The sequence below is a fragment of the Gavia stellata genome, chromosome 20, assembly GCF_030936135.1.
Source record: "Gavia stellata isolate bGavSte3 chromosome 20, bGavSte3.hap2, whole genome shotgun sequence".
In the NCBI taxonomy this organism is placed as follows: domain Eukaryota; kingdom Metazoa; phylum Chordata; class Aves; order Gaviiformes; family Gaviidae; genus Gavia; species Gavia stellata.
The window spans coordinates 17,191,450-17,216,905 of record NC_082613.1 but is presented as its reverse complement, the minus strand read 5'-3'; the positions used below and the strand labels follow the sequence as shown (position 1 = coordinate 17,216,905).

At 58.3% G+C, this 25,456-nt stretch overlaps 1 protein-coding gene across 1 annotated transcript in view; it reads left to right on the top strand.

Annotated features, from left to right (window-relative positions):
- CHD6 (chromodomain helicase DNA binding protein 6) overlaps positions 1-25,456 on the top strand; it is a 98,404-nt gene that overhangs the window by 58,089 nt on the left and 14,859 nt on the right. Inside the window, 21 exon segments of the mRNA XM_059827432.1 lie at positions 653-739; positions 1,022-1,171; positions 1,477-1,598; positions 2,229-2,472; positions 2,929-3,105; positions 4,808-4,951; positions 5,736-5,991; positions 6,476-6,686; positions 7,203-7,398; positions 7,948-8,112; positions 8,505-8,684; positions 9,958-10,068; positions 14,850-15,052; positions 15,468-15,667; positions 19,017-19,176; positions 19,608-19,697; positions 20,646-20,749; positions 21,409-21,538; positions 21,826-21,886; positions 22,618-22,675; positions 23,364-23,583. Of these exon segments, the coding sequence (XP_059683415.1) occupies positions 653-739; positions 1,022-1,171; positions 1,477-1,598; positions 2,229-2,472; positions 2,929-3,105; positions 4,808-4,951; positions 5,736-5,991; positions 6,476-6,686; positions 7,203-7,398; positions 7,948-8,112; positions 8,505-8,684; positions 9,958-10,068; positions 14,850-15,052; positions 15,468-15,667; positions 19,017-19,176; positions 19,608-19,697; positions 20,646-20,749; positions 21,409-21,538; positions 21,826-21,886; positions 22,618-22,675; positions 23,364-23,583 (3,269 nt within the window).

The following is a 25,456-nucleotide window of genomic DNA, read 5'->3' as shown; positions in this document are numbered from 1 at the left end:
CTAACAATTTAGCAAGGAGCAAACGCTCTTTCCTGTGACTGACTGGGGCTTGGGGAACTGTGAACATAGAAGCCTGGTTTTTCTCCTTCCCAAGCCCTAGACAGTGTGCCTCTCTGAGGACCACTGCTAGTCTAAAGCCCACTCCTCCCCAGGTGTTCCTGGCAGGAGGATGAGCTCTTGCCTCATGAGCGGTTGCTGCTGGTGACTGCTGAGCTGAAGGTGGGGAGAGAGAGAGGCAGAGACAGAGAACAAGGTGTCATCCCTTGCAGAGGAGTGGAGTTCATCGGGTGCTATCTGTAGCTCTGTGCTATGACAGTCACAGCTCTGGATGCTGCACGTAAGCTGGAACATACAGCTCAGGGCTTTGTACCTTGGGACCAGATGGGCTGGAGAGGATGTTCCTGCCTCCCAGCAAGGGCAGCGTGGAGCCCGCGGCCGCTCCAAAGCAAGAGCTTTGCCTTCTGCAGGGCTCCTGCGTCCTCCCTGCCCAGAGACAGATGTCGCGTACCTGCATCCAGGGCACTTGGTGAGCTGCGCACAGCTAGCAGCGTCCTGGGGACAGATGTCCCGCAGCTGTTTACTCATGCCCGCCATCTGTTTAACCCTGGAATCACCTTGAACTTACCCCTTTTTTCACTCTTTGCTGTCACAGCCTGATGAGGATTTGTTCAATCCAGACTATGTGGAGGTAGATCGAATTCTGGAGGTGGCTCACACAAAGGACCCTGACACCGGGGAGGTGAGTGGCTGCATCGCTTGCTTGTGCCGCGGAGGGAGGGAGGGAGGCTTGGCAGGAGGCCCAGACCCACGATGTGCACCGCATTTCATCTCTGAGCACCCTGAGGCCTTCCCAGCCTTGCACAGCCTGAGCCCTGTCCCCAGGAACCCCTTGGCACAGGGGTAAATGGAGGGCCGCTGACCGTCCCTGTGACTCCCTCTCAGTGGCAGTCTGCGCCCACACGCTGGGGCTGGGCGGCCCTGAGCCCTGCGCTGTCTCTGAGCCTGTCTCTCTGCGCTGCAGGAGGTGACTCACTACCTGGTGAAGTGGTGCTCGCTGCCATACGAGGAGAGCACCTGGGAGCTGGAGGAGGATGTTGACCCAGGGAAGATTAAAGAGTTTGAAGCCCTCCAAATCCCTCCAGAAATCAAGCACATGGTAACGTACCCAGAGGTAACGTACCCGGCTGGCAGCTCACTGCCCTGGGCAGGCAGGGACTGTCTGTGTCTTGCCAAGGTCCAGCAGTGCTGACCTTCTTGTCCCTGCTGCTGCAGTGCAAGCCCCATATCCTCCCCACCGGATGGGTTAGTTAGCAGAATCCGAGGGTGGGATCCGGAGGCCAAGACCTTGCTGTGAATCAGCTGTCAATGACTGTTCTGAAGTGTTGTCCTGATGTGCAGCCCCAGAAGCGGGGTCTGGCCTCGCTGAGCGTTAGCCCTTTCCTCTTCATGGACCTTGCTCCTGCTCTGTCCTCCTAGGAGCGCCCGGCATCTGAGTCCTGGCAGAAACTGGAGAAGTCCCGGGAGTATAAGAACAGCAACCAGCTGCGGGAGTATCAGCTGGAGGGAATGAACTGGCTTCTCTTTAACTGGTATAACAGGTGAGGAGGGGCTGGAGCCCTGTGCCCCCACGAGGAGTCCTGCTGGCTGTAGGGTCCCGGTGTGTGCAGTCAGGGGAGCAGCAGAGCTGGGGGATCAGAGCTGACAAACAGGGGTCTGACAGGGCAGCCACTGAGACCTTCCAGTGCTGGCGCTGGCAGGCAGCTGCCAGAAAAATTGTGTTTTAGCTTTGCAACTGAGTCTTTAGGAATGTTTCTCCCTGGAAAATGCTGATGCGTCTTGGAGATAGTAGGGCTTAGCTATGGGTCAAAGAGACACCTGGATTTTGGTATTGGCCAGGCTACTGGTGACCCATTCCTGCGGCAGGAGTGCAGGTATGTGCATGTTCTGAGCTGCAGCAGGCCGTCAGATGCATCTTTCACTGGCTAGTGTGCACCCAAAGGACAGCATCTTTTACACTAACTTTGAGTCCATCATCTTACAAGAAGTTGGGTGGTCTGGCTTACCCAGACCAGTTTGGGCCGCTGTACCAATGTCCCCCCACTCTCCATGCTGCAGGGTCAGAGAGGTGTGGGTGGAGGTGATGTGCCTGACATCCCATGGAGGAGTTGGTGACAGGGTGGTTCCTGCCCCTGAGAGCCACGTTCACCTGCCTTTGTCCATATCTGCAGGAAGAACTGCATCCTGGCTGATGAGATGGGGCTGGGGAAGACAATCCAGTCAATCACCTTCCTCTCAGAAATATTCCTGATGGGCATCCATGGCCCCTTCCTCATCATCGCACCTCTCTCCACCATCACCAACTGGGAGAGGGAGTTCCGCACCTGGACGGAGATGAATGCCATCGTGTACCACGGCAGCCAGATCAGCCGGCAGATGATCCAGCAGTACGAGATGGTGTACAGGGACACACAGGTGATTGATGCACACAACACTCCCAGGATGCGTCCCCCAGCCCTGGCTTCCTTTATTTGGGAAGCACTGAGCTGCATGTGGATCTTGTGGTTCATTTGGAGAGGGAAGGGTGATCTTTTAAGACCCCTTTCCTGGCATGGGCTCAGGGTGCACTGTGTATGAGTGAAGAACAGGCCCAACTCATGCAGAAAGGGGAAAATGCAGCAGAGCCTCAGCCGCAGTTCTTGTCCAGGCCTGTTTGTCTGCCCTGAATCAGTGTCTGGTTTGGAGAGATGCAACCTGCAGCCAGCAAGGAGGCTTTGCAGGAACCAGCCCGCTGCTTGAGAGAGATGAATCTGGGGAAATCCCAGTCCCAGCTAGGAGCCAGATGCTAACACTGATATGTTGACAGGATGTCTGACGGTATCCTGCTGCCCTGCAGGAAGAAGGAACTGCATATGGTTTATGTCTCCCTAGGGTAACCCTCTCCCTGGGATCTTCAAGTTCCAGGTGGTTATCACCACCTTTGAGATGATCCTTGCCGACTGCCCGGAGCTGAAGAAGATCCAGTGGCGCTGCGTGGTCATTGACGAGGCACATCGCCTGAAGAACAGGAACTGCAAACTCCTGGAGGGGCTGAAGCTCATGGCCCTGGTGAGCATGTCCTGCCCAGGTTCACGTGAGAGCAGGGTGGGCCAGAGATGGCCATGCCTAGCAGTCAAAAGCCACTGGCAGCTGCTCAGGCCCAGTGCCAGGGCTGAGAGCTCCCTGTCAGAGGGAAAACCATCCAGGACCCATCAGGTTGCTGAAGTAGTGCCAGTGACAGGGGCCCTTTGATGGATGGGGCACTGGTGCCCTGCAGCCATCACAGACTCCTTTTTGCTGAAGTGGAATATTAACCCACAGCAGGGCAGGCCCCCCCATGCCTTCCCTTCTGCGTGCAGTCCCTGGAAGAGCACTGCCTGGCCTTGCAGCACAGCTTAGGCTTCTGCAGCACGTGGAGGTAGTTCTGACCAGCCGTGCACAGCATCCTCTGGCCGTGGTGTCCCTTGTACCTTGTGGTGAGCAGGGCTGCAGTATTCCAGCTGTTTTCTTCCTGCTCTGCAAACATGGGACCAGTCCGTGCCAGGGATGGGGGTACAGGACTGTGCGTGGTGAAAAAGGGATTAATGAGCTGCTCTGAGAAATTAATTTGGATGTCCAGCTCCTTTCCAGCCCTGGGAAAGGCAGCGCTGCTGTTTGCTGGACCAAGGGCCGTCAGGCCTGTTGGATCTCCCAGCCCTACCCAGGTTCCATCACACTCGCCTGTAGCTGGGCCAGGCCTCCGAAAATTGTTAGTCTTATGTCTCCAGTTCCCAAAGACCGTGCTGTTTTTCCCATGACCTTGTGTCTTGTGCAGATCCCTGCTGGGTCGTGAGCAGTGTGGGGTAAAGCAGTATTGCTGCTGGCCCCCCTTCGTAACCATCACCTTCCTTTGTGCAAGTGCTGTGGGAGCCTCCCACGTTACAATTGCCCTTCTTTCATAGCTGGTGACTCTTGGGGACGTTACCTGCATTAGGTTGGGCAGGAGGATTGGCCTGAGCAGTGAGCGAGCGCCCAAGCCTCCGGCACTGCTGGGACAGAGCGGTTGGTGTGCCCCGGGAGGCAGCACCCGGTGGTGCCTGAAGCCAGAGCCCGCAGTGTCAGCGCGTGGAAGGGAGTGCATTCTTCTTGAAGGGTCATCCGCTCCTCACCCCCCCAGGTCTTGGGGGGTTGTCTGGACACCTGTCTCCTTTTATTGCACATGTACCTACATGATGAACCTCTAGCAAAAGCTCCTCCTTGTTCCCAGCGCGCCCTTGACACAGTCATTTGTGCCCCTGCTGATTTTGGAGCACCCTGTTCACGCTGGCTGTAGCAGCAGGTCCCTGATGCCTCTCGGTATCACATGGCTCTGGGCCACGTTCTTGTTCTACCTGAGCCCAGAAGAGGGACATCCTGCCCTTAGGTACACAGGGGTTTGGGCTCTGTCAGTGTCCCTGTCTGGTGCCAGCACAGCCCTGCCTGAGGGTCTTGTGCCAGGTCAGGGCTGAAGCCTGGGGGCAGTGTGGGATTCTCGGTTTTGTCTGTTGTTGCTGCACAGAGCTGGAGTGGGACACGTCCAGGGGAGCGTCCTGGGAGCCGCAAGACAGTGTTGCGTGGCAGTGGCTGGGTCAGGGCTGGCACCGTGGGCAGGCGAGCCTTTCAGGGAGTGTGTGTGCCCCCAGGCCACCCAGAGTGCTCCTGAGGCTGGAAGACAAGGAGCATTGCGCTCTTGGGAACCCTTGGACCCAGCCAGTGAGTCTGAGCCCTCAACCTGTTTTCTGTGTATACCCAGGAGCACAAGGTGCTGCTGACAGGGACCCCCCTGCAGAACTCGGTGGAGGAGCTCTTCAGCCTCCTGAACTTCCTGGAGCCACAGCAGTTCCCCTCAGAGACAGCCTTCCTGGAGGAGTTTGGAGACCTGAAGACAGAGGAGCAGGTACCTAGAAGAGATGCTGGTGACTGTTAGCACAGGCCACTGGGACACATGGTCACCAAGCCAGGCATGCACTGAGACATGTGCTTCATGGAATTGAATAGGACTCCTCATGCCGGGAAAAGCAAAGTTGTGACAGAGCCCCCAGTGCTGCTTTGGAGAGAGGAGACCAGCCTGTGCCAAGGCAGTGGTCTGCTCCCCACCTAGCTCCCTACTGCCCCTGGGCAGCACAGCTCACCCACATTTCCCACCTGGTCTGTCCCTGAGACCTACAGGAGTGTACGGGGAGTGAGGAGATCAGTAAGTCCATGTGTCAGTGGCCCTCCTCAGGTTCCACTGGGGAGCCGTCCTCCAAAGTTCCCCTTGAGCGTGGGTCATGGAAAGCAGCTCAGTCCCCTGCGCTTTCTTGCTGCCATTTGAATGTCTGGCTTAAGTGGAGATTGCACAAAGATCATCATTCTGAGGGAGCAGGCATGGGCACATGGAGCAACCATCATCTCAGCTGCTGTCAAAGCTCTCAGCTCTCCTCCTGCAGCAGACACGTTTACCCAAGGCTGCTGGCAGCAGAAGCGTGTGGAGTTCATGGCCCAGGGTTGGTCGCTCACATGCGTGCCCCAAGGAAGCCAGACCCTGAAGCTGTCCTAGCGGTCAACAGAGCAGCTGCTTCGGGGTCATTTGTAGTGGGTTTCCAGCCTGGGGAGGCTCTAGCGTTGCAGGCCCCTCTGCTGTTGTCACCGTGTGCTTGCCATGCAGGGAGGGCAGTGAATCTCTGCGCTTGCTCTGGCAGGTGAAGAAGCTGCAGTCCATCCTGAAGCCCATGATGCTGCGACGGCTGAAGGATGATGTAGAGAAGAATCTGGCACCCAAGCAGGAGACCATCATTGAGGTGGAGCTGACCAATATCCAGAAGAAATACTACCGGGCCATCCTGGAGAAGAACTTCTCCTTCCTCTCCAAGGGTGCCAACCAGCACAATATGCCCAACCTCATCAACACCATGATGGAGCTGCGGAAGTGCTGCAATCACCCGTATCTCATCAACGGTGAGGGCTGTGCACAGGAGGTGTGGGGGGGACCAGATATCACGGCAACATTTACTGGTCACTACCTGCAGAGCTCACCCAACCAACTGCTGCCGGTGTGGTCGTGCATCCAGGCCCAGCACAGGATGCAGTGATCTGCCTTGTTGCCCTCACGGGCAGCCCAGCTCCCCACAGGTGCTGCTTGCTGGTGGGCATCTCAGGGTCTTGCGAGGCTCGCTATGTTTGGGGATGTTCTGGCACGGTACGCTCTCCAGCATCCCAGCCTGGCTTGTTCTGCCAAAAGCTGGTGCAAGCCCTGAAGAAGGAGTAGAGTCACAGGACTGGAGGGGCTTCTGGAGGTCTCTAGCCAACCTCCGTAGATCTGATCGACTGCATGGGTTCTGTTCCTTGCATGGTGGATTGCCGTTGCCCTGGACGGGAGGGAGGCTGGGGGCAGCTGCACTGCCAGCCTCGCCAATAGCTCACATCCCTTCTCACCTGGCAGGGGCAGAGGAGAAGATCCTGGAAGACTTCCGTAAAACACACAGCCCAGAGGCGCCAGACTTCCAGCTGCAGGCGATGATCCAGGCAGCTGGGAAGCTGGTGCTCATTGATAAGCTGCTTCCCAAGCTGATTGCCGGTGGGCACAAGGTGCTCATCTTCTCCCAGATGGTGCGCTGCCTCGACATCCTGGAAGACTATCTCATTCAGAGGCGGTTAGTACAGGCTTCATCATTCACTACAGCTCTTCCACATCACCTCCATCCTGCACTGTAGATGTAGAGTGGAAACAGGCCAGGGTGGGTATTTGGCTATTCTGTGGCCACGTAGCAAAGGGTCCGGGCTACAGGCTACTGCTGGTGGGTGCAGAGACCCCAAAGCTGGGCAGCTGTGGCCTGTCCATTCTGCATTGCCCAGGGCTAGTCCTAGGAGTGACCAAATGGAAATAGTTCCTTCCCTTGGTCCTGGTTCCCCTGAGCCCCATATCCATGCACCATGTGTGGCGTTGTGATGATTTTGCCATCATAAGAGGAACGACTTTCGGGAACAACCACAGTGCACACAGGCTGCTGGGGCCTGAGCCCCCACCTGTGCACAGGTCCTGCCAGTAAGTCCCAGCTGCCTGTGTGACCACACACAGCCCGGGGAAAGGAGCAACAAGGGGTTTGTAAGCCGCAGCCAGTTCAGGCCCTGCTGTGACCCTGCTCTTGCCTCTTCCCTTCTTGGAGCAGGTACACCTATGAACGCATTGACGGGCGGGTGCGCGGGAACCTGCGCCAAGCTGCCATCGACCGCTTCTGCAAGCCTGACTCGGATCGCTTCGTCTTTCTCCTGTGCACGCGGGCAGGTGGGCTGGGCATCAACCTGACCGCTGCCGACACCTGCATCATCTTTGATTCGGACTGGAACCCACAAAACGACCTCCAGGTAACGGGCCGGGCCAGGACAGACTGCCAGGAGGTCCTGCAGCATGGCTGCCATCACTCATGCAAGGCGGGGAGGGAAGGGTAGCAGCACCCAGCTGTACTGGGCATGGGGTGCCATGCTGGGAGAGCTGGCAGGAGTGCAGGCAGAGGGGACGCGTCATGGAGGACATCACGGTGTGGCTCTAAAAGAACGGATAGACCACAGACCAGGCAATACTTTGTCCATACCTGGTGTTGGGGGGGGGTGAAGTGTTGGGTGTCCCCCATCTGTAGAGAGGCAAGGCTCCAGCCTGAGCCCCGTGTCCTTGCCCAGGGGTGCAGGGGTCTCCGATTCCTGCTCCACAGCCGTGCAGGCCTGGTGCTAACCAGGACCCACTGGCAGAGCCCTGCCACGTCAGCCACAGGCAGTAGATGAGGGGGCTCTGGTGGGTGGGACCTGACTGTGGCTCAGGTGGGTGAGTGGTGGGTGCTGGTGCAGGGTGCCACAAGCCGCACGGTCCCCATCCTGCTGGGCTCACTCTGCTTGATGCTGTGCCCTCTGCACTCCCAGGCTCAAGCTCGCTGCCACCGGATCGGGCAGAGCAAGGCGGTGAAAGTCTATCGCCTCATCACCAGGAATTCCTACGAGCGGGAGATGTTCGACAAGGCCAGCCTGAAGCTGGGCCTGGATAAAGCTGTGCTGCAGGACATCAACCGCAAAGGCAGCACCAACGGGGTAGGTTGGCTGTCAGTGGGGCTAGGCGGGAGGTGCTGTGGGAGAGCTCTCCTTCCCCTGCAAGTCACTGCCAGGTTGGAGCAGAGACCTGAGCAGGCTCCTGGGGAGGGCGAGCCTGGTCCCACACACTCACATTGCTGCTGTTTGGCCTGGCAGGCTGTCCCTGCACTGCCACAGGGTTGGGGGACACATATTGCTGTGTCTGGGTGACATGGACTGAAATTCCTGACGGTCCCTCAGGCAGCATTTTGAAGTGATCTCTTTGCTGTAGCAGTCTGGGTTGGCTTGGGGCATCTCTGTCCTCCCTCCTGGGGCAGAGGGAAGAGCCTTCTCCTGCTGTGCAGTGCCCAGGGCAGCTGGCCAGGTTGGTGATGCCCCCATGTTTTGGGCAGGTTCAGCAGCTCTCAAAGATGGAGGTAGAGGACCTGCTGCGGAAGGGTGCCTATGGCGCTCTCATGGACGAGGAGGATGAAGGATCGAAGTTCTGCGAGGAAGACATCGATCAGATCCTCCAGCGCAGGACACAGACCATCACGATCCAGTCTGAGGGGAAGGGCTCCACCTTTGCCAAGGTGTGCTGTGCTCCATCGGGAGGGAAGGGGGACTCCCCCCGAGGTGGTGGGGGATATGCTGGGAGCGCGCAGGACAGTAGTGGTGGGCTCACCTCTTGCCTGTGTGTAGAGACATGTCTGCACGGAGGCCAAGCTCTCCTGCCTGTCCCGCTGCGCCCAGAAGTGAAAGCTTGCTGGGGCACGGCAGCAGCGTGGTCTCCTGTCTCACTGGTGGTCAGCAGAGCATTGAAGATGGGGCCACCAGCCTGAGCGGGTGATGTGAGGCTGCCTGGGAGGGGTCAGCGTGCCAGCTTCCACTTTGCCTTTGAAGCTGGCTCAGGCTGGTGAGAAGGCAGAGCAGGGGCTGTCCTCCAGGTGCTGGGCAGTGCCAGGGTGTGCTCTGTCACTGGGCCGGCGGTGTGGATGGATGCAGAGCTGCTCTTGTGTCCCAGCTGGGGCACTGCAGGGTGGAGGGCTCGCTCTTCTGATGGGCTGAGGACTCCTTGCCGTGGCAGCAGGCCATGCCCAGAGCTAGAACCCCTGCCCAGGCTGTTGTGGGCACCATCAGGCCTCTCCTTGGAGAGGATGGATGAGTTCAAAGCCTGGGTGAGAAGCAGTCCTGAGCTGGGCTGATCTACTCATGGGCTGAGCTTATTTGGTCCAGAGTCTGTCACCTCCCCTGCCCTTCCGGACACCGGAGCTGCCTCAGTGTGGTGCTTCGCCAAGCAGAAATGCAGGTGGAGACCTGGGCTGCTGGTGGTGTGGGAAGGAGTTGTGGTACCTTCAGCACAGCCCTCCTGCAGTGCAGCCCACCTCTGTCTCCAGCCTCACTCTTCTGCTGCCGTGGGACCTGGCTCTGCAGGGAGACCCCCAGGGTGGTGGTGGGACCCGGCTGCTGGCCTGCATGACACCCGAAGCTGGGTGCTGCTCTGCCATGGGAAGCTGCGTGCCGTGGGGCCCTGACATCCCCGCAGGAGGGAGCCCAAGGAGCCAGCTCTGTGCCACGCTGGTGGCTGGTGTCTACTGGGGGCACCAAGGGCCATCTGTCCCTCCTCCTCTTGCGGGTGGCACAGCCCAGGCTCCATTTCCAACAGATCAGGCGGGACTGCAGAAGAGAGGGCTTCGGCTCCCTTAAGCAAACAAAGAGCCCTCTGGCGTGTGTCAACATGGGGTGTAACACCCCGTGACAGCGAGGCTGCGCGCTGCAGACAAATGTGTTGGCGATCTCTATATGGGGGACAGCACATCTGGATGGTGGGTTGCACCCTGTTCACTCCTCTTCTTTCACTCCCAGGCCAGCTTCGTAGCATCAGGAAACAGAACTGACATTTCCCTAGATGACCCCAACTTCTGGCAAAAGTGGGCCAAGATAGCAGAGCTTGATACAGACGCCAAGAATGAAAAGGTAGGATCCAGCTCGTGGCCTGTGTGCCCCACAACTGATCTGACACTGCGCGGCGTGGTCTCCAGGCAGGAGCTGCGTGCTTCCACTGGGCTTGTGAAGGGATATGTGTTAGGCATCAGGAATTAGGTTTACGGGTTAGGTTTATGGTTGGACTTAATGATCTTAAAGGTCTTTTCCAACCTAAATGATTCTATGATTCCTGCAAGGGAGGGCTGACCCATGAGTGCTGGCTAAAGCCGCGATTACTTTAGCTGCATGTTGGGCTGTGTCTACCTGGTATTTCAGGGGGCTCAGTCTGTGCACCCAGCTACTCCCAAGCCTGGTTAAGGGGCAACAGTTGGAGCTGGCAGCGTGTGAGGGGAGGAGAGGATGAAACAGCCAGCGCAACGGCATGCCTGTGAACCCAGCAGCCTGGCGTGACTGCCTGTGCGTGAGCTGGAGCTGTGCCGGAGTTCCCCAAAGCACAGCAGGCACGAGTGCCTCCCGCTGCCAGCCAGGCTGGGTGCTGGCAGCCTGGGCAGCTGGGGCTGGGGCTCTGGCGTGGAGCAATACCAGGACGGTCCCGTGCTGCCCTCCAGGTGCCAGCTCTGATCTCCCGGCTCCCTGGCTGTCTCACCAAGCCCAGAGACCTTTGTTAGCTCGAGGCACGCCAGGGCCAAGCTGCCGTGTGCCCTGGCAGGGCACAAAGGGGCCCAAGTGCCAGCTCTTGTTGTGGCTGGGGATTGGTGGGGTGAGCAAGGCTCTTCCCACGCTGAGGGGAAGCTGCGTAACCATTCCTCAGCCCAAACCCAAGTCCACGTGAGCTCTGGCACCCTGGGCAGAAGGGAGCATTTGGCCTGGCAGCTCTGGAGGAGGCCTGGTGAGCTGACACGAGTTTGCGTACTCCAGTCCTTCGAGCCCTGGAGCTCACAATGCAGGACACATGCATTTCACCACAACCCCCCAGCTCCCGCCACCCCAGGTCTCGATGGCTAAGGGGGTGGTGTTTGTCGTGGTGAAGCTCGGCAGGGCGCCCCAGCTCTCCCGCGTGGGCCCAGAGGAAGCCATGCTGCATGCAACTGCACCCACTATCCCAGGCTCCCTCTCCTCTTCCCGGGTGTCCCTCCAGGCCCTTTGCAGGGCCGCAGCACCCGTGGGCCTGTTCAGGGAGCCTTCAACCCAGCAGCAAGTCCACCCATTTAGTGACCTAGAAGCAAAGTGGACTTGCAATTAGCTGAGGCTGGTGGGGAGCAGGTAACATCAGAGCAGCCAGGACCCTGGAATCGGTCGTGTGGCACATGGTCCGGTTTAATGACAAGGTAATAACTGTAATAACCACGCTTCTCTGTTGTGATTTATTTATAATGTTTAATGGGTGGGTTCCAGCAGCAGCACAGGAGGATTTTGAGGAGCTGCAGTGGCATGGCGGTGCTGAGACACTGCTGGTCAAGAGGCTTGTGTCAGGCAGACTGGCACCCTCAGGTCCCACCCTCTCACCAGCTTGGTGGATATGAGGGCACCCCTGGAACTGGGGGACCTCGCTGAGCAAGCGCTGGGCTGCGGTGCTGTAGTGGGAGCAATGTACTGGCTGGGCTGGAGCAGATGGTGGGTGCTGGCTGGACGGCAGCACCACTTTGCAGAAGAAATGTCTCTTTCTGGTGAACACACCAATACTGTGAGGGCTGTGAGGTGCCGTGCTGCTTCCCCACTTCGTTTGCGCTCACAAACGAAGGCAGGTTGCAGGGAGATTGAATATCGTGGCTGTGGCACTGGGTTTGTCAGAGTATCTCTGTGTGTGGATGCTTGGTCTGGTTTGGGTGTCAGAGCTCGGTCCTAGCTTAGAGCAGGCTGGGGAAGTGGCTCAGTACCTCAGGGGATGGACACAGCCCAGCATGGTGTCTGCAAATGCTCCTTCTTGCTCAACTTCTCATCTGCTCTGAGCAGGAGGGTGCAAGCGAGGTCATCTGGGCCAGCTGGGTTTGGCCCTGACAACACAAGGTGTGTCATGAGAGGAGCTCCGGCTTGGGCAACTCCTCCGGTACTTCCCCCTGCTCTTACAGTCTCAAATGCTCCCTCGTGCTGCCTGTTGGATATTTCCCATATCCAGATGAATACTAGCCACATTCACCCGAGCTAGGGGGTTGTTGGAAGACCTTGTGGGTCAGGCTCAGTATCCAGGCATTGCTTTAGAAACAGATCTTTCTAAAAGATGAACGTGAACAGGGATGAAGGGAGATGCCCAGGGCTTCTCCTGGCCTGATGGAGCAAGTGGGGACAGGTTTGGATTGTGCCACTCCTTCCTCCATCAATGTTTGCAGCCCTGCTGTCCTGCCTTCAGGAACGGGAACAAGGAGTAAAGCCCAGTGGATCTGGCAGGCCCATCACCATGTCCAGGTCAGGGGTTTGCAGACTGTAAATGGATGCTCCCAGAGTCTCGCCTCTTGCCCTCACTGGCAGATTGGCTCCTTCCCAGCAGTGGCCATGGGCAAACAGCAGCTGGAGCTCCGGTGAGCGGGTGCTTGTCTTCTCCTGGCCTGGCAGCAGAGCTGCTGGATGTTCCCCACGTGCCTCTGGGGAGCATCTCCCAGGGGCAGGACAGAATCACAGAATCACAGAATCAGTACGGTTGGAAAAGACCTGTAAGATCATCGAGTCCAACCTGGGGAAAAAAAAAAAAAAAAAAAAACAAAAAAAACAAACAAAAAAAAAAAAAACAAAAAAAAACCCACACAAAACCCACGCCACACAACAACAATAACAAGCCACAACCCACCCAACACCACACAGCACCATGTCCATCAAGCTACATCCCACAATGCCACATCCACACGCTCCTTGAATACCTCCAGGGAGGGTGACTCTACCACCTCCCTGGGCAGCCTATTCCAGTGTTTCACCACTCTCTCAGTGAAGAACTTTTTCCTAATATCCAGCCTGAACCTCCCCTGTCGCAACTTGAGGCCATTTCCTCTAGTCCTGTCACTAGTCACTTGGGAGAAGAGACCAACACCCACCTCTCTGCAACCCCCTTTCAGGCAGTTGTAGAGAGCGATGAGGTCTCCCCTCAGCCTCCTCTTCTCCAGACTGAACAACCCCAGCTCCCTCAGCCGCTCCTCATAAGACTTGTGTTCCAGACCCCTCACCAGCTTCGTCGCCCTTCTCTGGACACACTCCAGCACCTCAATGTCCTTCTTGTAGTGAGGGGCCCAAAACTGAACACAGTATTCGAGGTGCGGCCTCACCAGAGCCGAGTACAGAGGCATGATCCCCTCCCTACTCCCGCTGGCCACACCATTTCTGATACAAGCCAGGATGCCGTTGGCCTTCTTGGCCACCTGGGCACACTGCTGGCTCATATTCAGCCGGCTGTCGACCCACACCCCCAGGTCCTTTTCTGCGGGGGAACTTTCCAGCCACTCATCCCCAAGCCTGTAGCATTGCCTGGGGTTGTTGTGGCCGAAGTGTAGAACCCGGCACTTGGCCTTATTGAACTTCATCCGGTTGGCCTCAGCCCATCGATCCAGCCTGTCCAGATCCCTCTGCAGAGCCTTCCTACCCTCAAGCAGATCAACACTCCCTCCCAACTTGGTGTCATCTGCAAACTTGCTGAGGGAGCACTCTATCCCCTCATCCAGATCATCAATGAAGACATTAAACAAGACCGGTCCCAAAACCGAGCCCTGGGGGACTCCGCTTGTGACCGGCCGCCAGCTGGATTTCACCCCATTCACCACAACCCTCTGGGCTCGGCCATCCAGCCAGTTTTTTACCCAGCGAAGAGTGTACCTGTCTAAACCACAGGCCGCCAGCTTCTCTAGGAGAATACTGTGGGGAACAGTGTCAAAGGCTTTGCTGAAGTCCAGGTAGACAACATCAACAGCCTTCCCCTCATCCACTAGGCAGGACCCTTGTTCTTGGCCCTTGCCTGCTCTGCCCATGAAAGGAGCTCTCTAGCTGAGCGCTGAGATGGAGCTGGGAGGGTTGGTGACTCTGCCTGTCGGGAGGCAGGAGTGGACAGATGGGGTCCCATCTCTCTGCTGGCCCTGCTGAGCTCGTGGGCTCGGCAGCAACCCGGGCCTCTCCTCCCGGCTCCTCCGTCAAGCACAGGGCGCTGCAGCCGGCTTCAGTGCGGCTCCGGGGCCTGCCGAAATACCAGCTAAGGCAGCAACGCTGTAGAGATGGTTAGACAGCAGCAAGGGGGAGGCCCCGCAGCTCTGCAGAGCTCACCACTCTAGCAGGGAGAATGGGTGTGGGGGGGTGTGTCCCACATGCTTGAAATCCAGGCAGATTTAGATGACATGGATTCATTCGAAAGGTTGGGGGGAAAGAGAGGAGGCAGGTACATGCCATTTTATTTCATATTGCTCCCTCCTGCACCTTCTTGGAAGCTGCCTTTCCTGTTCCAGCCCACCTATCCCCTCCAACACAGAAATTACACCGCCTCCAGCACAGCGCTCGGCACAGGCAGCGCTGGGAGGGCCAGGAGTATGATTCAGAGCTGAATCAGCTGCTGGTTGTCAGCAGTTTGAACCCAGAGGGCCTGATTTTCAGCCTGCCATTGTTCAGGCTGAATTTTGTGCTGGCCAGGAATTGTCTCGTGTGTGCAGGCAGAGCCGCACGCAGGTAATTTGGAGCAGGTATCCCACTGGGAAGGTGATGGCTAGCCACAGGGCTGGGGAGCTGGGAACCAGAGATGTGAGCAGAGCAGGGTGGCAGTGTGGAAAAGAGGATGTTCTGTGCCCTGATTGAAGGCAGGTGTTTCTGCCCATTCCTGAGCGCATTCTCCTCTCTGTCCCTCCTAGGAGAGCCTGGTCATCGACAGGCCCCGGGTGCGGAAGCAAACCAAACACTACAACTCCTTTGAAGAGGATGAGCTGATGGAGTTCTCCGAGCTGGACAGTGACTCGGACGAGCGACCCACACGCTCACGGCGCTTCAACGAGAAGACACGGCGGTACCTGCGGGCTGAGTGTTTCCGTGTGGAGAAGAACCTGCTCATATTCGGGTGAGTCTCGCCCCCTCCCAGAGAGCATGGTCACAGCCTCCAGCTGCCCCAGCGTGCACATGGGCCTCTGGCTGCCCCAACCACTTTATGTCCATCCTGCTTTCAGTGTCCCCTCCTTCCAGCAATGACCTCCCTGGTGGGACCTGGGCTCTAAGCGAATGTTTGGGATGGAAGGAGAGTTAGGGGGACAAAGCACGAGCTGGCAGTCGGTGCTTCCAGACTGTACTCCAGCCTCTGCCCTGTTCAGTCCTGGGCAAACCTCTCCCTCTCTCTGCTCCCCTAAGGTGGGGGCAGGACACCCCTATCCAGGGGAGCTGGCAGGGCTGTGCCCCTGAGCAAGCTCCTGGAGAGAGGTGCCAGCGAGGTCTCTAATTGCACAGGAGTGTTTACTCTGTCTGTGTTCCTGCTGTTCCAGCTGGGGACGCTGGAAAGATATCCTGACCCACGGGCGCTTCAAGTGGCACCTGAATGAGAAGGACATGGAGATGATTTGTCGGGCCTTGCTGGTCTATTGCGTCAAACACTACAAGGGGGATGAGAAGATTAAGAGTTTTATCTGGGATCTCATCACGCCAACAAAGGACGGCCAGAACCAGGCTCTGCAGAATCACTCAGGTATTGCGTGTTCTCTCTGCCATTGCACCTGTACCCGTCGCTGCTGTGCCAACCTATGGGACTGAGGCTGCAGAAGTCAAAGCAGAGCTGATTGAAACAGCCAGCAAACAGTTGTGCTTGAGCACTGCGACTCTCTCTGAACAGGGACAGTGGCTGCCGTGGGACTGACCCTCAGAGCCAGCGGCAGGGGCTGGCTGGGTGGGGGAGGCTGTTTCCTGGCTCCCAGTGCCACGGCTGGTGCAGAGAGAGCCTTGTGGTGGGAGCAGAGATGCCATCCTACTCTCAAGTGAGTGCCGCTAAGTTTGTCTGGCCTGTGAACGCTGTCAAGGTTCCCCCACGCAGGGAGACACCAGGCAGGGAGCTCGTGGGGCGCTGCTGACCGTATGAACACATTGGCTGTGATAGGATTATTCCACTCAGAGCATAGACGTGCCTGGCCTTTCCTCAGGGCATCGCAGGATGCGGCATGGATCGTCGTGCAGGGACCGTACCTGTGCCTCTTGGCAGCCCCAGCCCTAAGGCCCTAAGCTGAGACCGCCAGGCGCGGCACTCGCGGCTGCACCGGGGAAGCTGGTGGTGCAGTCTGTGCAGCAGCCATCTCACCCCAGGTCACCAGCTTGTGTCTCCTCTCATCGCGGTTCTTGTTCCAGACATAGTGGTCTGCAGTGCCTGCCCTGATGGGTGGAGGTGCAGCGCTGGTTTGTCCCGACAACTCTGCAATGCAGAATCTAACCCAGGTGATGCTGCTCTCTCTCACTCCATCTAGCAGGACCCTTTCTCCCAGGTTTGGCTGTACCCTCCCTGTTCAGAGGACTCGTACGCTTGTTTTCCAGTGTGTGTGAGGTCCGCATACCACACCACATGTCCAATTTGTAATTGCATCTGCATTCTGTTGGGTGGAGGTTTCCAGTGTATCCTCAGCTTCAGACAGGGGCCACCCAGAGCCTTCTCCAGCCCTGCTCTCGTGCTGTTTGTGACTGCCTGGGCAGTGGGACACTGCAGATTCGCCCCCCACCCTGCCTGCAGTGCAGCATCTGCTCTCTGTAGGCATCCCTCGGGGCTGGAGCAGCACAGCGAATAGAGCCCACCACGCAAACAGCATCATGCAGCTGCAATGGCTTTTGTCTTTAATGATATGAAGACAGAGCCGGTGCTGGCTCCTTGGATCAGCTGGAGGGTTGTGGCCTGGGACACGTGGTCACTGTCTGTTCTGTGGCGGAGGGCTCTGCGCTGACCTAGCAGCACAGTGCCTGTGTCCTGCGGCTTTTAGCACAGGTGAGTTGGGCTGGGAGGGCTGGCTGGGGGAGGCCACGGGGCTCCCTCGGGGTGGCCAGAGCCCCACGGCTGTATGCTGCTTGTTGTACACTAGTGATCTGTGGCACAAGGTGAGTAGTGAGGAGGCTGGGAATCTCCAGCCTGCTTTTGACATCAGGGATCCGGGCTGAAACCTGGGGCTCCTGTTTCGAGGTGGTGGAGCACAGGGAAGGCTGTTCTGGAGTGGTGCTGTTGCTGAGCCCTGAGAGCACACTGTGTGGTACTTGGTGCTTAAAACCCAACGTCATCATTTCCTTCTGTCTGGAAACGTCCGACTGGCTTTACATGGTGAGGTCCGAGCACGTGGCCTTCAGTGGCTTCCTTAAGTTACTCCAATCACCTCCTACAACGTGAGGCACTCTGGCAGTGCTGCCTCCTGCCCTTGCCACCCAGCCCTGCCCAGAGCAGTGCTGGGACTGGACTTGAGAGTCCTCTGGGGAGCAGAGCAAGAGTAAGAAACAAATTGACTGATATGAATGGGCTTGATTTAGATAATGCCAGGTAACAAACAAGCCGTGGTTTCAGTGGAGGGTCAGGAATGCTTTAGTGCAAGAGCAGCACTAAAATGGGATGTTTAGCAGAGGAAAGCAACCAGGAGCTTCTCCATCAGCTCTTCAGAGTGACTTTTCCCACCTGTGAGACCTCCATGTGGTCTTGGCCAGAGGAACAACAAAACCATCTAGCCTAACCTCAGGAGCTGGAGGAGAGCAGAACCCTTCAGTGTGGAGCAGCCACGCGGTGGGCGCTGCTGTGGCTCGCCAAGGAGCAGAGGTACAACTTATGTTTGCAGAGAGCTGACCAGGTGAGGCATGTTCTGGGCCTCCCTGATGTCCAGAAAGCAACAGCAACCTCCAGCCCTTGCTAGTGCATCCTGGGGCTGTTCCTTCTCAATCCCGTATCCGCGTGACTACGACGGGTGAGCACAGCACACAGGCAGCCCAGCTCAGAGCTTGGGTTTGAACCAGCCCTGTCTTGCCTTCCATCCTGGAAGAGGCCAAGCTGCTGAGGAAGCAGCATTTGCCCAGAGTTCATCAGGCCAATTCGGTACTGGGGACAGGAGCCCACTGCACGCCTCCAGCAGCCACCTGGGCTGGAGCGCTTGTCTTGGCATGGAGCTGCAAACTTTATGCAGGTGTTGAGGACATGGCAACGCTCTCCCTTCTTCCCTGGTGTCGCAAGACCAGACGGGTGGGACGGGACTGCTGAGGCGCTTCTTTCCGCTTCGCACACACTGGCAGGAGAGGACGTCTGCAGGACGCTGCCTCAGAAGCGACTGCCCAGGGAGGCAGCTCATCCCTCTCGGAAGACTCCAAACAATAGTGACCCCACCAGGAGTTGTTTTCACGTTCTGCTGCGAACTCGCATCTTATTTCAAGGTTGAAAATGTGTTTAATTTTCAGCTCCAGCCGCTGCATCTCATTTTATCTTTGTCAGCCAGATGGGACTGCGTTCCTTTTCCTGTCGGTATCTTTGCCAAGTGTAAATGCCCCCTGCAGTGATCTGGTTCCCATGTGATCTGGTTCTCCTCCTGATGCACAGAATAGGAAACAACCCTTACAGATCACATCACCAGGATTGTCTTCTGGTCTTTGATCATTTGGGAGCCTCTTGTTTGAACTCTTGTCCCAAATCACTGTGTTGTCCCCGTAGGGTGAACTTCAGAGCTGGCTGTAGTATCTAGGTAAGGCTCTAAGAGCCGTGCCCAGGATCAAGGTCCCTTCCGTGCTTCTATGTGATATTTTTGTACATCAAGGGGCCGTGTTATCCTTTGGGCTCAGCACTGCACTGAGAACTCCCAGCAATTCAGTTTCTGTGGTGATCCCCAAGTTTTTCTTGGAGACGGAGCCTCCCATGCTCTGCGTTTACCCCGTGCGCTTCCCCCAGTCTGGCTCGCCAACCCGCAGCCAGGAGCTTTGCACGGCCTCCTCCAGCTCCCCGGCTCTGCTGCCCTGCCTGGGCACCGCAGCGCCAGAGGTGCCTCGCGGCGGTGCCCGGCCTGCCCACGGTGCTCACTGGCTGCCACTTGCTGTTACAGGCTTGTCAGCACCGGTGCCCAGAGGCAGGAAGGGGAAGAAGACGAAGAATCAGATGCTGCTTCCCGAGATAAAGAACGCAGACTGGCTCGCCACCTGCAACCCTGAGGTCGTCCTGCATGATGACAGCTACAAGAAGCACCTCAAACAGCACTGCAACAAGTGAGTGCGGGAGCCCACCCGGCCCGTGGAGACTGTGGGCTGAGGGCCTTTAGCGTGGGAAGAGTGGGAGGGAGCTGTGAAGGACTCGCAGCCCACGCAGGATCGCCATGCTCCAGCTGCGGGACTGCTCTCGGATGCTCCTCCAGCAAACGGGAGCCGTGTCCTGAGCAGCAAACCTGCGGCCGCGGGGCCCCAGCAGATCGCAGGGCTGGGCACTGTGGCCTGACACCACATGGCCGGGGCCCATCCTGCTTTGAGAAAGTGGGTCCTCCAACGTGTGGAAACACGGCGTCAAGGAGGTTTCCCTGGCCTTGCTGACCCTCGTAGGGTCCCCCTGCAAACGCTGTGGTGAGGGCCGTTGGGCCAGGCCCTAGGCTGGCATCTGAGCACCTGCATGCTAGCATGCATTCCTCTCTGCTGCCCCGGGACAGGGTTCTGCTGCGGGTGCGAATGCTCTACTACCTGAAGGCTGAAGTGCTGGGGGAGGCCGCGGACAAAGCCTTCGAGGGAACCCCCGCCAGGTAGGGACCTGACGGTGAACCCCTGCGATGCTTCTCGGGGAGGTGGTGGCGGCACTCGAGCACTGCCACAGCCATCCAGCCCAACCACATCTGGGCTCACCGCGGCTCCGGGCGAGTCAGACCCTGTGGTCAAATCCCCAGGTCTGGCTCAGGCAAACCTTCATCCTTGGGCAGCAGCTCTGCCTGAGCAGGGACCGCGGCCGTGGCAGCCCCGTTGAGGCAGCTCTCAGGCTCCAACGCCCGCCTGGGGGTTGGTGAGGACACTTGGGACACGCTGCAGGAAAATGTCTCCACGTGCTGTCTGACAAATTGGCTTTTAATCCAAAGTGGGAGCCCACAGAGACTGTGCCCGGTTCCCAGGGCCAGGCCTCAGAGCAGAGCATGCCCCATCGCTGTGGCCTGCAGTCCCTTCCCAGCAGTGCGGACAAGGGGGCCGACAGGCTCTGTTAATGCCACTGAGCCTGCAGCCTGCCAGCTCCTGATCTTCCTGCAAAGACTCAGCTCTCGGTGCTTCAGAGAGAAGTGTGATACGCTGAGCTTAATTTCCTAGAGCGGAGGCTGCTGCTCTTCCCAGCGCAGTTCCATCAGCACAAGTCTGTGGAAAGGGGACGTTGCAGCCCACCCCACCAGACGTGCTGTTCTTTTGGGGCTGTTCAGATCAGATAGGATCTCCAGTCCTCTGGTGGTGTTTGGGTGGGAGGGGAGAGGGGCTGTGCAGCCTCCCCAGCTCTGGAGAAAGGATGGGGAAGGCAGGGGGTTGCTCTCTGACCCCAGGGAGACATGCATGCCAGGCCGTGGCGGGGCCCCGGGCCAGCCTTGCGTTCATCAGCTGTCCCCAAGCCAACGAGGGATGGCTCCTGTCTCCCCCTGCCCCTGCCCAGCACTGCCCAATGCGCTCCAGTGCCTGGTGAGGCTGGAAGAGGGGCATTCATACTTTGTCTGCCACAGGGAGCTGGACGTGCTGCTGCCGGACATTGACTACGTGGAGATCCCAGTGGACTGGTGGAACGCTGAAGCCGATAAATCCCTGCTCATCGGCGTCTTCAAGCACGGTGTGTACCCAGCTTGTCTGGTGGGTGCAGGTGCGTGAGAGGGACCCAAGTGGAGCACCTGGCCAGAGCTCCGGTACCTGGAAGGGATACCATGTCAGTGCGAGGGGCCAGAGCCACAGCCGCGCACCACACGAGGCCAAGGCAGCTCTCCCCAGGTGCCCGCCGCTGCGGCATTGCCGGCTCGTTTGGGTGGTGGGGCAGGCGCATTGCAGTGCTCAGGGTGGCTGTGCCCAGTCCCGTGGCAGACTCCTCTGGTTTGCCACGAGCAGCGTTGAGGGCGAGGAGGAAGGCACAGAGCCTCTCCTGGTGTCCCCAGCCTTGTCATGAAGTCCCGCTGTGGCTTCCAGGAGTCACGGGGCTGTTTGCTCCCAGCTGCAACCTGCTGCGGGTGCCGTGCGCAGCTCTCTGGGCACTGCTCTGCCTACCGGGAAGGGCCACCTTTCTCTTTGCCTGCTGCCAAGGGGCTGCAGAGCAATTAGCAGCTTTTGGGAAAGTGTTCTGAATTTCCAGGGGTGAGAATTGCTCTCACAGCAGCACAGACAGAAAGTGAGAGCCGGCTGGGGAGCTGTGTCCCATAGAGCAGGAGTTTTGCCTGAATCAGTCTCAGGCCTGGCTTTGTGCCGTCTTTCTCCTTTTTGATGGCCCGTGGCGGTTGGCAGGTTATGAGAGGTACAACGCCATGCGGGCGGACCCAGCGCTGTGCTTTCTGGAGAAGGTGGGCATGCCGGACGAGAAGCTGCTCTCCGCGGAGCAGGGCGTCAGCGACGGGGCCCAGGACACTGCCGAAAGGTGGGCAGGGGATGGAGCCAAGCTCTCAGGGCTGTCTGGCTCACTCCTGGGGGCCATGTTAGCAGTGGGGCAGTGCTGTGGGGTGGGCTGTCTGCAGGGAGGAGGTAGGAAGCAGACTGTGTGTCTGAGCACAGCGGGCAAGGGGGGAAGGCAGGGGGGAGCTGGCACCTCCGTACGAGGCAGAGGGATGGCATGAGCACCAATTCTCCGCTCCCTCCTGCTGACGACTGGCACAGCCAAGGGGGCTGTGCTGCCGCTACCAGGGACTAATTCACTCTCTTACCCAGGGGCAGCATGGAGAAGGAAGAGAGCAGTGGAGAAAAGCTGGATGGGCTGCCAAAGCAGGAGGTGAGTGGGATTCATGGTGATTGATTGATGAATGTCTGGTGCTGCCAGGCCTGCCCTCCCGCCCTGCGCTGCAGGCTTGGCTCCGTCAGTCCTGCTGCGGGGCACCAGGGAACCAGTGACCCTGTTCTGTACCGGCTTTGCCGTGCTGTGCGTGGGCTCTGCCCCATGCTGTCTGCGTCGCCTCTGCTCGCTGGAGCACAGCTTCTGCTGTTGCCTCCGTGTGTTTCCTGCGGACCTGGGCAGCATCTGCCTTGTGGGGAGCTGAGGGGGATTGAGGGCTGGGGACAGCCAAGGGTGCTGGCTCTCGCGCTCGGCTTTAGGAGCCACATGGGGTCCTGGCAAAGGAGTCGAGGGCATCCCAAAAGCAATGGCCCTGTGAGAGAGGAAGAGCAGTCAACGAGGCAGCACGGGAGGGTGCAGGGTGCATTTGAGCAGCGGAGGCTGTCACACTGCTGCTGTCCTGGGCAGTGGCACTACAGCCTCTGTCACTGTGGTCAACATCCCCTCAGGCCCAAAAAATGGACAGCACTGCCCCTCCGAGCTGTCACCTTCCCCGTCTGTGCTGCTCTGATCCAGTGCGCTGAGGGCAGCCAGCGACTGCAGCCCCAGGGAACAGGACACGTGGCCCTGCCGATAGTGCCACCCCATACCCTGCCAGGGCCGGGTGGGCTGTGAGCACGGGGGGTTCTGTGCGGGGCTGGAGAGCCCTCTCTGATGGTTTTCTTCTGCAGGACATCGTGGCTGCTGGGGTGGGCGAAGCCAGTGAGAAGCGGGACGAGCCAGTGGCAGGTGAGGCCGTATCTCCCGCAGTGCGGCATGTGGCTTCCCAGGGGCTGGCACGGCACAGCCGGAGCCAGAGCGCTGAGGCAGGCGCTGCTGGGTGGGAGGGACACACTGCTGGGTTGGGGGGATGCGCTGCTCTGTGTTAGTGGGTGAGGTAGCTTAACCTGGGCAGGCTCCTGTCCTCCTGGGCTGACTCACGTGTGACCCAGGGATGGTCCCTGTGGCAGGGCAGCCAGGGTCCTGAAAAAGAGTGTTTCCAGCTAAAGCCAGCCGGGGGGGACTAGAAGCCATTAGCCTGCCCCTGTCCATGCAGTTTCCTGCATGAGATGAGCGTGCAGGGTCTCTGCAGTGGGCAGTGCTGGCGGATACCATGAGCTGGCTGGCCCCGCTGCTGAGCAGGGAGCTGCAGTCTTCTCCCATGCATGGCCTGGCCCGGAGCTGTCATTCCTACTCCGGTCTCTGCATCTGGGCTCTCTCTGAAGGAAGCTCAGACATGGTGAGGCTGTAAGCCAGCAGCTTGGGTGGGCGGAAGCCCAGGGATGGTCACCACAGCCCCCCACTCATGACTGTGATCCCTGGTGTCCCCTGTGGGAGTGGGAAGGCGGCAGGGAGCTCTCAGAGCCGGCCAGAGGGATGTGGGAACCTGTGGCTTTGAGTGTGCATTAAATACTAATGTCCTTGCTGATGTTTGAAGCCCAGGATGGCTCCGACTCAGACAGATCCTGCTGGCCTGTCTCATCTGCCCTCACAGCCAGACTGCGGAGGCTCGTCACCGTCTACCAGCGCTGCAACCGCAAAGAGCTGCCTCCCCGTGCTGAGATGCTGGTGCCCGGTAACCATGGATACTGGCTGCAGGATGAGATGTTCAGGAGAGCCTCTGAGATGGACTCAGTGAACAAAGAAATGCAGAAAAGGTAATGTAGCAGAGGGTCCTTTCCAAAGCTGATTTAGGCCAGTGAAAATTCTTGCCCCCCTGGATTTACCCAGGTAAAGGTCACCACGGCTGTCTGTGCAGCCCGCTGCCCGCGTGACGGAGGCGCATGGGTCTTTGCTGGGCAGGGAACGCTGCTCCCAGCCATGAGGGAGCCTTGTGGCTCCAGCAGCCAGGCCAGGGAGCAGCCTCCACTGTAGTTTGCAGGTAGCAGCTGGTGACACGGTGAAAGGAAGCAAGGGGACAGCTCTTCAGGGTCAAATCCAGCGTCTGCTGGGCCAGGGATCACCCCCCAGCCCCAGCAGAGCAGGTGCCGCTGGGCAGTGTTGTGCACTTGGGACACACCATGGATAAGGGGTGACGGATGAGTGCCGTCACAGCCCACGTGCGTAGCCTTTCTGACCCTCGTGGCTCTCACACCACTGCATTAGCCTCCTGCTCGTGGCCTCGGGAGCCCAATGCTGGCATATCCTGGTTGCAGTGTGCTCCCATTTCGTTTGCATCCCAGTAAGTGGAAGGATGGTGGGACCAGCCTGGCACCCTGAATGGCTCTCTGCAGAAACCAGGGAGGGTGTGTGGCAGGGTGATGCTGCCTCCATCGCTGCCAGTCCCCGTTGCGCAGCCCTGGGACTTCCTGAGCTGCAGGGGCTCTCTGTGGTCAACTGTCCTCGATGGCTTTGTCTCCTCTGATCCTGTCCCCGTTGCAGGAACCCACGTAGCCGCTCAGTATCTGTGCTGCCCTGTGCTCTCTATTCACAGCCTCCTTGTATGGAAGCTGCTCCAGCCCACTGAACTTCCCTCTCCCCTTCCTCTGGGCCTCTTCCAGTTGTACCGTCCTCTCTTCAAGGTGGGGGCATCAGTGGTTGTGCTGCGGACACCACAGCAGCCTGGTATTTCCTGCTCTTTAGTTATGTGGGCTGGTTTTTTTGGGGTCTCCTTACAGGAGTGTCCTAGGCAGTTTTGAGGCCTTTCAACAAACTCCCTGGTGGGCTCCTTGATTTGGATCATTGATATTTTAATTAACTTTCTTATTATTATTCTCCTTTTTGGAATGAAATATCACTGCAGAGGGCTCACAGCCCCTGGGAGCAGGGGTGGAAATGCTGGTCTGAGAGTATTTTGGTCAGTTGGAGAGTGCTGTGGGTGCTGTCACCCTGTCTGCTCTCCCTTGACAGGTCCCAGCTGCTTGCTGGTGCTGGCTCAGAGCTGCAATTCAGAGGAGCTGAGATTTGGCTTTAAGCGTTCTTCAGCCCACAGCACTCAACCTTTCTCTGCCGTGACCTGCTCCTCTGCTTGCCCTGCAGCTTGCACCCTGGTCTGTTCTCTGTGGCCTGTTTCTCTGCGTTCTCTTTGCCCGGGGCTGCATTTGCCCAGGATGCTTTTCACCATCTGTCCTGGATCATTCCTTTGAGTGATCCCCACGAGGTGAAAGCTCAGAGGGTCCAAGCCAGAGTGAAAGTTGTGCTCTAACAGTGCTGTAACTGAAACCCCCCCCATCAGCACGGCTGCTTTCCTTCAGTGGGGAGGGGGTGACCCCCACCCCCGGCTCCCAGGAGTCCACAGGAGTCAGCGGGGTGGATGGTGTTTGTTACTGGGACCCTTACGGCAACGAACCGCAGTCCCAGTTTCCCCCTGGAAGAGGCCGGATGAGAGCTGTGTCTGCAAGACCTTCCTTTCTAATTCCTGGTACAGAGAGTTGGCCTTTATGAGACAACTCGATGTGGCAGGAAGCGAGTAGGTGAGATAGGTTTGTGCCTCCACCGAAGCTGCTGGAGCCTGCACCCCGTCGGCAGCACGGCCAGGAGCTGCACTTAGTGTTTTTTCAAACAGCCGAGAGTGTTTTTTCAACAGCGAGC